This window comes from Ahaetulla prasina, chromosome 1, assembly GCF_028640845.1.
Source record: "Ahaetulla prasina isolate Xishuangbanna chromosome 1, ASM2864084v1, whole genome shotgun sequence".
Taxonomy (NCBI): Eukaryota; Metazoa; Chordata; class Lepidosauria; order Squamata; family Colubridae; genus Ahaetulla; species Ahaetulla prasina.
The window spans coordinates 2,666,968-2,681,728 of NC_080539.1; the positions used below are offsets into that span (position 1 = coordinate 2,666,968).

General features: G+C 46.5%; 1 protein-coding gene across 1 annotated transcript in view; it reads left to right on the forward strand.

Moving 5' to 3' along the window:
• Positions 1-14,761, forward strand: part of NSRP1 (nuclear speckle splicing regulatory protein 1) — a 78,146-nt gene that overhangs the window by 34,827 nt on the left and 28,558 nt on the right. Inside the window, exon 2 of the mRNA XM_058163974.1 lies at positions 4,450-4,531. Coding sequence (XP_058019957.1) covers positions 4,511-4,531 — 21 coding nt within the window. The 5' untranslated portion in view covers positions 4,450-4,510. The remainder of the gene's footprint in view (positions 1-4,449; positions 4,532-14,761) is intronic.

Consider the following 14,761-nt stretch of genomic DNA (forward strand, 5'->3'; position numbering starts at 1 on the left):
AGACACCGGTTTCTGAGCTGGGCTTGCCTGTCATCCGCATCTTGGCAGGACAGTTTTAAAAAATAAACTAAATTTTTTTGCTTTGCTCACATAAAAACAAAGCCAAAAACTCCAGCCTGAAGATGATGAGTGAGACCTCATCGAAACATTGCCTAAATACTTTCAACCTTACACGGGAAAAAACCCGGACATACCAAAACTTGCATATATATATATATTGTGATTGGACACACATGGAATTTATCTTGGTGCATAGGCTCTCAGTGTACATAAAAGAAAAGATACATTGGTCAAGAATCATAAGGTACAGCACTTAATGATAGTCATAGGCTATAATAATAGAATAGAATAGAATAGAAAATAGAATAAATAGAATAGAATAGAATAGAATAGATTTTTTTATTGGCCGAGTGTGATTGGACATACAAGGAATTTATCTTTGGTGCATATGCTCTCAGTGTACATAAAAAAAAAGATACCTTCATCAAGGTACAACACTTACAACACTTAATGATAGTCATAGGCTACAAATAAGCAATCAGGAAACAATACAATAGAATAGAATAGAATAGAATAGAATAGAATAGAATAGAATAGAATAGAATAGAATAGAATAGAATTTTATTGGCCAAGTGTGATTGGACACACAAGGAATTTGTCTTGGTGCATACGCTCTCAGTGTACATAAAAGAAAAGATACCTTCATCAAGGTACAACAATATCAATATCAATTATAAGGAAACCAGCAACAAAGTTACAGTCATACAGTCATAAGTGGAAAGAGATTGGTGATGGGAACGATGAGAAGTTTAATAGTAGTGCAGATTCAGTAAATAGTTTGACAGTGTTGATGGAATTATTTGTTTAGCAGAGTGATGGCCTTCGGGAAAAAACTGTTCTTGTGTCTAGTTGTTCTGGTGTGCAGTGCTCTATAGCGTCGTTTTGAGGGGAGGAGTTGAAACAGTTTATGTCCAGGATGCGAGGGATCTGCAAATATTTTCACGGCCCTCTTCTTGATTCGTGCAGTATACAGGTCCTCAATGGAAGGCAGGTTGCTAGCCATGGTTTTGTATATATATCAATCAATCAATCAATCAATATAGGTAGTCCTCGACTTACAGCAGTTCACTTAACGACCGAAGTTAACAGCACTGAAAAAAGGGACTAAGGACCGTTTTTCACACTTAACGACTATTGCAGCATCCACCCGTGGTCATCTGATCAAAACTCAGGACGCTTGGCAATTGAACTCACATGGATGACGGTCGCAGTGTTCCCAGCATCACACGATCCCCTTTTGTGACCTTCCAAGAAGCAGAATCAATGGGGGAAGAGAGATTCACTTAACAACCATGTGACTAACTTGACTGCAGTGATTCACTTAACAACTGTGGCAAGAAAGGTCGTAAAATGGGGCAAAACTCACTGAACAAATATCTCACTTAACAACAGGAAGTTTTGGACTCCATTGTGGTCGTACGTCGAGGATTAACTGTATTCATTATCCTGGGAGACGTATGTTTGCCTTCCTTCGTAATGAATATTCGGTCACAGCAATCGTTTCCGCTAATGCTGCTTTTTGCCGCTTTTTTCCTATTTAAAAAAAAAGAAAGTAAGATTTGGCTGGGTTGAGGATTGGAAGAAGTTCACAATGATTTTTTTATATTCTCTATATATGTATTTTTTATATGTGTGCGCATATATATACGCATACACACACAGATTTGCCTGGATTGAAACTTCAGCAACTGTTTTGCTCAATAATAATATCAACAATTATAATATAAACATAATTGCTGGGATTGACACCTGATGGATCCCCCCCACTGCTTTTTTTTCTCTTTAAAAAAATAATAATCGCCATTAATAAAATCAATAATATTCACCTGGGTTAAGACACTTCCCAGGTTGTTTTCTTGAAAAGAAATAGTTGTCTGGGTTTGGTGCTCCCCAACTTCCATGTTCACTAATAATAAGAATAAGCCAGGGGTGAAATGCTCCCGGTTCGGACTGGATCACCCGATCCGGTAGCGATGGCGGCAAGTGGTTCTGAGAACCGGTAGCAAAAATCCCTGCCACTCCCCCGCCCCAGCTGAGCCGCGGGATCATCAGAGGGTTTTTTTTCTTTCTTTTTTCTTTCTTTCTTTTTTCTTCAACCAAAAAAATGCTTTTAAAAGTAAAAAAAAAAAAAACCTCTGATGATCACGCGGCTCAGCTGGGATTTTTTTATATTCTCTATATAAAATTTTTTTTATATTTTAAAAGGCTCCTCCGGCGATCCCAGCTGAGTTGCCTGATCATCACAGGCTTTTAAAAGCATTTCGGTTGAAGAGCTTGTAGAAAAAATGCTTTTAAAAGTAAAAAAAAAAAAAGTTAGCCACGCCCACCCAGTCACATTACCCCCACCACCAAGCCACGCCCACAGAACCGGTAATAACAAATTTGACCTTTCACCCCGGAATAAGCACCTGATAGGTGGATGAAAACGCCAAATCCCGTCTGAACACCTGGCTGGCTATGCAAACAGCCATAATAATTCTCTGCTGGGCTCCCACACGAGTTCGAAAGCTCGCAAGACAGAACCTCTGGTCTCGGTGACCGACCCAGGTTGGATCCTGCAACATAATACTACTGACATCCTGACTGCCGTTTTCTGCTTAAAGCATTAATACAAGTAGTCCTCAACTTACAACAGTTCATTTAGTGACCAAACTTAGAACGTCACTGAAAAAAAGTGACTTATGGCAATTTTTGACACAACCACTGCCACATCTCATGTGATCAAAATTCAGAAAACTGACCCACATTTATGACGGTTGCAGAGTCCCGGGGTCACGTGATCCTGTTTTGCGACCTTCTGACAAGCCAAGTCAACAGAGAAACCAGATTTACTTAACAACCGTGTTACTAACTTAACAACAACAGTGGTTCATTTAACAACCATGGCAAGAAAGGTCCTAAAATAGGGCAAAATTCACACAAGAAATGTTTCATTTAATGACATAAATTGTGGGCTCAAGTATGGTGGTAAATCGAGGCTCACCTGTAATACAGGTAGTCCTCGATTTACGACCACAGTTGAGCTGCAACCGTCGTAGATATGAACCAGTAGCTAGGCATCTGAATCTCGATCACGTGGCCGTGGGGATGCTGCTAAGTGTGAAAAATGGACATAAATCACCTTTTTTTGAGTGCCGTTGTAACTTTGAACGGTCATTTGAACGGTTCCAATATCTCGGGGGCTGCCCCAAAGAAGAGGGAGTCAAACTATTCTCCAAAGCAGGGGTCTCCAACCTTGGTCCCTTTAAGACTTGTGGACTTCAGCTTTGTTGGCTGAGAAACTCTGGGAGTTGAAGTCCACATTCTTAAAGGGACCAAGATTGGAGACCCCTGATCCAAAGCACCTGAGGGCAGGACAAGAAGCAATGGGTGGAAACTAATCAAGGAAAGAAGCAACTTAGAAGTAGGGAGGAATTTCCTGACAGTGAGAACAGTTAATCAGTGGAACAACTTGCCTCCAGAAGTTGTGAATGCTCCAACACTGGAAATTTTTAAGAAGAGATTGGACAACCATTTGTCTGAAGTGGTGTAGGGTTTCCTGCCTGGGCAGGGGGTTGGACTAGAAGATCTCCAAGGTCCCTTTCAACTCTGTAATTATTATATATTATTAAGCGAATGGTTGTAAGTTGTGAACTATCTAATAAGCACCTGGGATAATGGCAGGCTGGGGAATTCTGGGAGTTGAAATCCACACTTCCTGATCTTGCCAGCTTTGGCAAACACTCCCATAATATTCAGCCAACAAAGGTGCTTCTTCATTGTGAATTAACTAATTGTAGTAAGGTTATATGTACGTATTTCATCACGTGTATTTGTACACCCATCGCAAGATACTCAGTGTTTTAAAATCGAACAAAACATGCAATTGATCAGATAAAGTAAAACTTCTTAGATGTAAGGAGAAAAATGGGTGAAGAAGAACTCTGCATATACCGTACAGGTAGTCCTTGACTTACAACAGATTTGTTTAGTGACCATTCAAAGTTACAACAGCACCGAAGCATCCTCCTGGTCGCATGATCAAAATCCAGAAACTTGGCAACTGACTCATATTTATGACGGTCGCAGTGTCCCAGGGTCACGCGATCCCCTTTTGCAACCTTGCGACAAGCAAAGTCCATGGGGGAGCCAGGTTCACTTAACAACCGTGTCACTAACTTAACAACTGCAGTGAATCACTTAACAACTGTGGCAAGAAAGGTCGTAAAATGGGGCAAAATTCACTTAACAACCATCTCGCTTGGCAACGGAAACGGGCTCGGTTGTGGTCATAAGTCAAGGGCTACCTGTACCTTGTTTTGCTCCTAGACGATAGACAGGATGTAAGTCTCAAATTAATTAAACCATGGTGAATCCCATTGACATAAAACTTTGATTTTCTCTGGACAGGTACGGACTTATCTTTCCTAAGAAGGTCCAGCAGAAAGGACTGGTCAAGCATGCTGCATTTATGGACGACTCCGACGAAGAGGTCAGTATCTGAAGCGGCTTTGATTGGTCGGTGTGAGTGCGGTCTTGTAGAATAGAATAGAATAGAATAGAATAGAATAGAATAGAATAGAATAGAATAGAATAGAATAGAATAGAATAGAATAGAATAGAATTTTTTATTAGCCAAGTGTGATTGGAAACACAAAGAATTTGTCTTGGTGCATATGCTCTCAGTGTACATAAAAGATACTTTCATCAAGGTACAACACTTACAACACTTAATGATGGTCATAGGGTACAAATTCAATACTTAATATCATTAAGTCATAGGCTACAAAAGAGAAGAGAAGAATAGAATAGAATAGAATAGAATAGAATAGAATAGAATAGAATAGAATAGCAATTAGAATAGAATAGAGTAGAGTAGAATAGAATAGAATTCTTTATTGGCCAAGTGTGATTCGACACACAAGGAATTTGTCTTGGTGCATAAGCTCTCAGTGTACATAAAAGAAAAGATACCTTCATCAAGGTACAACATTTACAACACAATTGATGGTCAATATATCAATATAAATCATAAGGATTGCCAGCAACAAATTATAGTCATACAGTCATAAGTGGAAAGAGATTGGTGATGGGAACTATGAGACGATTAATAGTAGTGCAGACTTAGTGAATAGTTTGACAGTGTTGAGGGAATTATTTGTTTAGCAGAGTGATGGCCTTCAGGGAAAAACTGTCCTTGTGTCTAGTTGTTCTGGTGTGCAGTGCTCTATAGCGTCGTTTTGAGGGTAGGAGTTGAAACAGTTTATGTCCAGGATGCGAGGGGTCTAAATATTTTCACGGCCCTCTTCTTGATTCGTGCAGTATATAGGTCCTCAATGGAAGGCAAGTTGGTAGCAATTATTTTTTCTGCAGTTCTAATTATCCTCTGAAGTCTGTGTCTTTCTTGTTGGGTTGCAGAACCGAACCAGACAGTTATAGAGGTGAAAATGACAGACTCAATATTTCCTCTGTAGAACTGAATCAGCAGCTCCTTGGGCAGTTTGAGCTTACTGAGTTGGCTTGTGTGTTGCCTGCAAAGTGTGCCTTTCATCAGAACGTAGCAACAACCCTGCTGAAGTTACTACGAGGCCCATCCTGTGTTTTATGTCTCACATCTCATTCCCAAAGCTTGTAGGCTCAGGCTGGCTCAGGAATTCTGGGAGTTGAAATCCACAAGGGCCATGGTTCTCCATCCCTATTGTAGGATTTCCTTGTCAGGTATAGGTTTGAGCCTCACTGTAATTTGGGTTGTCTACTTTTACATTTTGTCCACCTGTGTTAGACAAAATTTGGTACCCAGAGCTGGGCCTACGATTCAGGAGGCGAACAAATCAAGTGGTGGTTGTGTTTTCAGTCCTTCGTCTTGAATTTGGTTTTTTTTCCCCTAAGCTGTTACTCGTCAAGTCAATATCTGTGACAAAACTCAAAAGAGCGAACCCTACCTGCGTTGAATTCAAACTATTGTGAGGTCTCAGAATGAATTCTGGGTATTTTTTTTTAATTTGCATTTATATCCCGCCCTTTTCCGAAGACTCAGGGCAGCTTACACTGTGTTAAGCAATAGTCTTCATCCATTTGTATATTATATACAAAGTCAACTTTTATTGCCCCCAACAATCTGGGTCCTCATTTTACCTACCTTATAAAGGATGGAAGGCTGAGTCAACCTTGGGCCTGCTGGGATTTGAACCTGCAGTAATTGCAAGCAGGTGCTGTTAATAACAGGCTGCATTAGCCTGTTGAGCCACCAGAGGCCCTGGTATTGGAAGTCCACCCATCTTAAAAATTGCGAAGGCTGAGAAATACTGCTATAATACCATCCAGTTATGAGGTCCCAAAGGAGCTTTTTCAGGAGGGAACTGAACTTTCTGGTTTTTCTTTGGAGACGTTTCCCTTCTCATCCAAGGAGCTTCTTCAGCTCTGACTGGATGGTGGGGAAGGGAAGGATTTATACCCCTTGCAGACAGCTGGTCATTTGCATCCTTTCTGAGAGTCGTTGAGACCACTTGGAGGTTTACCTGTGTCCTCAGGGTCACCTGCGTGGTGCAAATGAGTGCGTGGAGCTTTCTTGGCTGCAAGGTGTTTTCCGCCCTGTGTTTCTTCACTGTTGAAGACAGGCGCAAGGCTGTTGGGGGATTAGTCTGTGTGGTCTGCATTTCAAACTGAAGTGCCCATGGTTCCTGTAGTCTATAATTTTTTCACACACAAACACACACACCCATTTGCACCACTCGGGTGACCCTGAGGACATAGATAAACCTCCAAGTGGCCTCAACGACCCTCTAAAACAGTCTCCAATCTTGGTTTCTTTAAGACTTGTGGACTTCAACTCCCAGAGTCCCTCAGCCAGCAAAGCTGAAGTCCACAAGTCTTAAAGGGACCAAGGTTGGAGACCCCTACTCAAAAAGGATGCAAATGACCAGCTGTCTGTAAGGAATATCAATCCTTCCCTTCCCCACCATCCAGTCAGAGCTGAAGAAGCTTCTTAGATGAGAAGCGAAACCTCTTCAAAGAAAAACTAGGAAGTCCTGTTGCCTCTTGGGGAAAAAAGCACCACAAAGCGATTTCAAATTACGATTTGTGACTGCCTGGGTCTTTGTGGAGATGCAACAGTTCAGCCTCTCTTTGCCAAACAAAATACAGGCGATCAAAATTGAGGCCCAAATTTCTCTTGCCATGTGAGACAGTTGTTAAGTGACTTTCTGCCCCATTGTACGCCCTTTCTTGCCGGCGTCGTTAAGTGAATCATTGCAGTTTTTAAGTTAGGAACACGGTTGTTAAGTGAATCCGGCTTCCCCATGGACTTCGCTTGTCGGAAGGTTGCAAAAGGGGATCGTGTGATCCCGGAGTACTGTAACCGTCATAAATACGAATCAATTGCAAAGCGCCCAAATACGGATCATGTGACCAGTGGAGATGTGCCCAGGGTCATATGTACGAAAAACGGTCATAAGTCACTTGTTTCTGTGGCTATGGTAACTTCGAACGGTCACTAAACGAACTTTTGTAAATCGAGGAGAACATGAAATTCAACAGTGAAAAAAGTAAGGTTCTACATTTAGGCCAAAAAAACAAAATGCACCAGTACCGTATATGTGGTACCTTGCTCAATAGTAGTACCTGTGAGAGGGATCTTGGAGTCCCAGTGGACAACCATTTAGATATGAGCCAGCCGTGTGCAGCTGCTGCTAAAAAAGCCAACACAGTTCTGGGTTGCATAAACAGAGGGATAGAATCAAGATCACGTGAAGTGTTAATATCACTTTATAATGCCATGGTAAGGCCACATTTGGAATATTGCATCCAGTTTTGGTCTCCACGATGTAAAAAAGATGTTGAGACTCTAGAAAGAGTGCAGAGAAGAGCAACAAAGATGATTAGGGGACTGGAGGATAAAACATATGAAGAACGGTTGCAGGAATTGGGTATGTCTAGTTTAATGGAAAGAAGGACTAGGAGAGACATGATAGCAGTGTTCCAATATCTCAGGGGTTGCCACAAAGAAGAGGGAGTCGGGCTGTTCTCCAAAGCACCTGAAGGTAGAACAAGAAGCAATGGGTGGAAACTGATCAAGGAAAGAAGCAACTTAGAACTAAGGAGAAATTTCCTGACAGTTAGAACAATTAATCAGTGGAACGACTTGCCTGCAGAAGTTGTAAATGCTCCAACACTGGAAATTTTTAAGAAGAGGTTGGATAACCATCTGACTGAGATGGTCTAGGGTTTCCTGCCTGGGCAGGGGGTTGGACTAGAAGGCCTCCAAGGTCCCTTCCAACTCTGATGTTATGTTATGTTATGTATTGCTGCTGGATGACCTGGGCTTAGCCATGTTTGCAATTTTGTAAAAAAAAAAAAGTGTATGCATTTATTTATCACACTAATTCAATTATACAGCCTCCTATTTGGTGGTTCTCAAAATCGGTGATTAAGGCAAAAGGCGTTTTTTTCCAGCAGAGGGCGCTACACACCAGGACACACACATTTTTTGTTGCTTTTTTTGTGAGCCCAGAAAGCAGCTTTAAGCTCCGTGGAAGGGCTGCCGAAATACAGGCGGTCCTCGACGTACGACCACAGTTGAGCCCAACAATTTCTGTTGTTAAGTGAGACAGCGGTTAAGTGAGTTTTTGCCCCCCTCCCTTTTACGACCTTCCTTGCCTCAGTCGTTAAGCGAATCGCGGCAGTTGATAAGTTAGCCAGACGGGTCGTTAAGCGAATCCGGCTTCCCCGTCGACTTTGCAAAAGGTCGCAAAAGGGGATCGCGTGAGCCTGGGGACCGTCATAAATATGAGACACATCCCAAGCGTCTGAACTCCGATCACGTGACCGTGGGGATGCTGGGAAGGTCGTAACTGTGAAAAACGGTCGTAAGTCACTTCTTCCCGTGTCGTCGTAACTTTGGTCAGAAAACGAACCGTTGTAAGTCGAGGACTAGCTCTACTTGCTTGTCCCAAGCAAAGACTCAGTGTAAAAATTGGCCATCAGGTAGTCTTGGGCCGCGGATGCCTTCCCATCGCCTGCCTAGCTGCTGGCACCGCCCGCTTTGTCATCTTCTCGGCAGCCGAACGAGGTCTTTGGGCCTCATTGGACTCTCGGTTGCCGAGTACGGGGCCGGAGTATGCAAATATGCAGCGAACGGCAGCGAATGGCGGCCGCCATGTTGGGGGGGGCGCGAGAAGACGCCCGGCGCAACTCAGCTGTTCTCCAGCCGTTCTGGCTGGGGAAGGACACCAACGAGGCTGAGCAGCGTCCCACCATGTAGGGGGGGGCGCGAGAAGACGCCCGACGTGACTCAGCTGTTCTCCAGCCGTTCTGGCTGGGGAAGGACACCAACGAGGCTGAGCAGCGTCCCGCCATGTTAGGGGGGGCACGAGAAGACGCCCGGCGTGACTCAGCTGTTCTCCAGCCGTTCTGGCCGGGGAAGGACACCAACGAGGCTGAGCAGCGTCCCGAACATTGTTTGGGGCGTTGTTAGCCACGACTGCCGGGTTTGGGGCGTCGCTAGTCACGACTGCCGGGATGGGACTTGTACGGCTTGGACATCCCCCCCCCCTCCCTTTTTTCCCCCTCCTTTTTCCCTCCTTGGGGACCGGAACATCGTTTGCTCCCCATTGCTGGTTTCTTGCCACAGCCTGCCATAATCACCGCAATTGCCATCTGCGGTCGATTTCTTTTTTCCTCAGTCGCTTCTCCATCTGGAACTGAGAGATGGCTTCCATAGCTTCATCATTGGCTTTGTGGCTTGTTAGGGCCATAAATGGGCCCAGGACTAAGTGGGCCCAGGACTAAGATCATAAATGGGCCCAGGACTAAGACCATAATCGGCTGGCCTTAAGGAGGAGACATGGATTGGCATGAGGCATGGACGTCGTTATCTCAATTTGCGTACTGCACGGGGCTTTGTCCCGTAACGGTGCGCAGCCGGGAGAATGTGGGAGACCTTTTCATTCTTGTGGTCCCACGGACTCCTACGGACTTGGACCCATATGGTTGGCCATCTTTTATGGGCCCCTGGTGATCTTTGTTTACGACGGATACATCTCTGAACGGCCTAGGATGGACACTTTTACCGCGACTATCTGGACTATCGCTCCATGAGATATACACCCGCCGAACTACTACGATTGCGAGGTTCCCCCGCCTCGCAAGAATGGCCCTCCAAGTTATCGAGGGCCTACCTCAACGAAGGGTCTTGGGACCCAGAGAGGTGGCACGCGAGCAAGAAGAACTTATGGGGTTTTTAAATAGATTTTTAATAAGGGGTTTTAAGGGAGGAGGGATCTGACGGGTGGGGGTGAAGACCCGTCGGGGAGGGATCCAGCCCCTGTGCTAGTTCGCGGCACTTTGCTATCTTGTCCGAAGGCGGCGGGGGAGGGCGATGTTCCAGGTTCAGAGGGCTTTTCGATCTGTACGGTAAGTGGGAGGGGCAGATATGGCGGGGGGGGGCCGTATCGAGAGTTGGGAGCACGTGTTCGATGTCTAAATGCGATCGCGTGCTCCGGCCCCCCACCCCCCACCCGTTCCTCAGGTGGCCATGATCCTCAGAGCTTGGACCTTCGGCTGATGTTGTGTAATGCCCGGTCCGTGGTTAACAAGGCCCCTGATCTGCGATCTTATTCAGGCGGGGTCCGGACCTTATGGGCATTACGGAGACCTGGTTGGGCCCAGAGGGGGTTCCCTCGTTGAGATGTGTCCCCCAGGTTCCCGAGCTTTTCATCAGCCGAGGGCCCAAGGTGGGGGTGGGGGGGTGGCGGTTGTCATTAAGGAAGATCTAGAGCCGAGGGAGGCCACTGTTCCTCAGATTGCCGGCTGTGAATCCTCTATGTGCGGTGGGGCCATAGGAGCCAGTTGGGCTTGTTGGTCACGTCCCTGGCTCCTTGCTGCGTGACCGCAGCCCTGCCAGAGCTGTTGGAGGTGCTTGCCGCTGTGGCGGTGGAGACCCCCAGACTTATAGTTATGGGGGATTTCAACCTGCCGTCAGTTGGCTTGTCATCAACGGCAGCTCGGGAGTTTGAGGCTTCCATGACGGCCTTAGACCTGACTCGAGTAAATGATGGCCCTACGCACATGGGGGGAGGCACGCTGGACTTGATTTATATCTCTGGTCAGTGGTTAAATGATCTGGTACTAGATGATTTAGTAACAGAACCAATGTCATGGTCCGATCATTTTCTCCTTCGCCTAGACTTCCGAACCGCCATTCACCATCGCAGGGAGACGGAACCTATACGTTGGTTCCGTCCCAGGCGCCTGATGGACCCTGAGAGGTTCCTGACGGAGCTTGGGCCTTTCCCTGAGGATCTGGCCCACGGCACGACTGAGGAACTGCCGGCCTGGGAACAGGCCGCGCGGGGCCTGGACCGTGCCTTTGCGCCTCTGACCCGGCGAGTCTCGTGTCTGGCCCCTTGGTTCTCCGAGGCTGAGGAGATGAAACGCCGGCGAAGACGCCTAGAGAGCACCTGGAGGTCCAGTCGCCCGGTTGATCGGACACTAGTTAGGTCCCATACTAGGACCTACCTAGTGGCAATGGGGAGGCGAGGCGTATCACGCCTCCACCCTCATTGCGCCGGCAGATAACCGCCCGGCCGCCCTGGTGACCCGCTCCTCCTTCATCAGGAGGTGCGGATGACCCTTGCAGGGACGTGCCGAGGAGTTTAGTGGTTATCTATACGATAAAATCGCTCAGCTCGGGACGATCTGGACGAATTTGGGATGATCCAAGCGGGAGAGGAGGCACGTCTTGTTGAGTCTGTTTGGGATCAGTTTGATCCTGTGGCTCCCGAGGACGTGGACAGGTTATTGGGGAGGCTCCATGCCACGACATGTTTACTGGACCCGTGCCCTTCCTGGCTGGTACTGGCTACTCAGGAAGTGACACGAGGCTGGCTCCAGAGGATTATCAATGCTTCTTTGTTGGAGGGAGTTTTCCCCGCCGCCTTGAAAGAGGCGGTGGTGAGACCCCTCAAGAAGCCTTCTCTGGACCCAGCTATTTTAAGTAATTATCGTCCGATCTCCAATCTTCGCTTTGTTGCGAAGGTTGTAGAGAGTGCTGTGGCTCGACAGCTACCCCAGTACCTGGATGAAGATGTCTATCTGGACCCGTTCCAGTCCGGTTTCCGACCCGGATACAGCACAGAGACGGCTTTGGTCGCATTGGTGGATGATCTCTGGAGGGCCAGGGACAGGGGTTATTCCTCTGCTCTGGTCCTGTTAGACCTCTCAGCGGCTTTTGATACCATCGACCATGGTATACCATCGACCATGGAGGGATTGGGAGTGGGAGGCACCGTATATCGGTGGTTCTCCTCCTATCTTTCCGACCGGTCGCAGACGGTGTTGACGGGGGGGCAGAGGTCGACCGCGAGGGGCCTCACTTGTGGGGTCCCGCAGGGATCGATCCTCTCGCCCCTGCTGTTCAACATCTATATGAAGCCGCTGGGTGAGATCATCAGTGGCTTTGGGGTGAGATACCAGCAGTACGCTGACGACACCCAGCTGTTTTTTTCACCCCGGCCACCCCAATGAAGCTGTTGAAGTGCTGTCCCGGTGTTTGGAGGCCGTACGGGTCTGGATGGGGAGAAACAGGCTCAAGCTTAATCCTCCAAGACGGAGTGGCTGTGGATGCCGGCATCCCGATTCAGCCAGCTGCAACCGCAGCTGGCTGTTGAAGCAGTTATTGGCCCCAAAGGATAGGGTGCGCAACTTGGGTGTCCTCCTGGATGACCGGCTGTCGTTGAAGATCATTTGACGGCCGTCTCCAGGAGGGCCTTCCACCAGGTTCGCCTGGTTCGGCAGTTGCGCCTTCCTTGATCGGGATGCCTTATGCACGGTCACTCATGCGCTCGTACCTCTCGCTTGGATTATTGTAATGCTCTCTACATGGGCTCCCTTGAAGTGCGTCCGGAGGCTTCAGTTAGTCCAGAACGCGCCGCTGGTGATAGAGGAGCTGCACGCAGCTCCCATGTAACACCTCTCCTGCGCAGGCTGCACTGGCTACCTGTGGCCTCTCGGTGCACTTTAAGGTGTTAGTCACGACCTTTAAGGCGCCCATGGCTTAGGACCTGGGTACTTACGGGACCGCCTACTGCTACCACATGCCTCCCACCGACCCGACGCTCTCACAGAGAGGGACTCCTCAGGGTGCCATCCGCCAAACAATGTCGGCTGGTGGCCCCAGGACGGGCCTTCTCTGTGGGGGCCCCACACTCTGGAGCGAACTCCCCGGCTTACGCCAGATATCTGACCTTCGGACATTCCGTCGCGAACTGAAAACATATCTTTTATTCGCGGGGCTGGCTTGAATGAAATTTTAAACTTAAATTTTAGCAATTTTAATGGGGTTATTGGTTTTATGGTAAATTTCTTAAATTTTTCAGGCTCATTTAATAAGTTTTAACTGATTTTAATTTTGTATATTGTATATTGTTCTTTGTAACTGTTGTAAATCGAGGAGAACATGAAATTCAACATAAAAAGTAAGGTTCTACATTTAGGCAAACAAAATGCACCGTATATATGTGGTACCTGCTCAATAGTAGTACCTGTGAGAGGGATCTTGGAGTCCTAGTGGATAACCATTTAGATATGAGCCAGCCAGCAGCAGCTGCCAAAAAGCCAACACAGTTCTGGGCTGCATAAACAGAGGGATAGAATCAAGATCACAAGTGTTACCACTTTATAATGCCTTGGTAAGGCCACACTTGGAATATTGCATCCAGTTTTGGTCGCCACGATGTAAAAAGATGTTGAGACTCTAGAAAGAGTGCAGAGAAGAGCAACAAAGATGATTAGGGACTGGAGGCTAAAACATATGAAGAACGGTTGCAGGAACTGGGTATGTCTAGTTTAATAAAAAGAAGGACTAGGGAGACATGATAGCTGTGTTCCAATATCTCAGGGGTTGCCACAAAGAAGAGGGAGTCAAGGCTGTTCTCCAAAGCACCTAAGGGTAGAACAGGAAGCAATGGGTGGAAACTGATCAAAGAAAGACGCAACTTAGAACTAAGGAGAAATTTCCTGACAGTTAGAACAATTAATAAGTGGAACGACTTGCCTGCAGAAGTTGTGAATGCTCCAACACTGGAAATTTTTAAGAAAATGTTGGATAACCATCTGACTGAGATGGTGTAGGGTTTCCTGCCTGGGGGTTGGACTAGAAGGCCTCCAAGGTCCCTTCCAACTCTGATGTTATGTTATGTTATGTATTGTTGCTGGATGACATGGGCTTAGCCATGTTTGCAATTTTGTAAAAAAAAAAAGTATATGCATTTATTTATCACACTAATTCAATTATACAGCCTCCTATTTGGTGGTTCTCAAAATCGGTGATTAAGGCAAAAGGCGTTTTTTTCCAGCAGAGGGCGCTACACACCAGGACACACACATTTTTTGTCGCTTTTTTTGTGAGCCCAGAAAGCAGCTTTAAGCTCCGCGGAAGGGCTGCCGAAATACAGGCGATCAAAATTGAGGCCCAAATTTCTCTTGCCATGTGAGACAGTTGTTAAGTGAATCATTGCAGTTTTAAGTTAGGAACACGGTTGTTAAGTGAATCATTGCAGTTTTAAGTTAGGAACACGGTTGTTAAGTGAATCCGGCTTCCCATCGACTTTGCAAAAGGTCGCAAAAGGATCGCGCGTGAGCCTGGGGACCGTCTACTGCTACCACATGCCTCCCACCGACCCGTGCGCTCTCACAGAGGGACTCCTCAGGGTGCCATCCGCCAAAC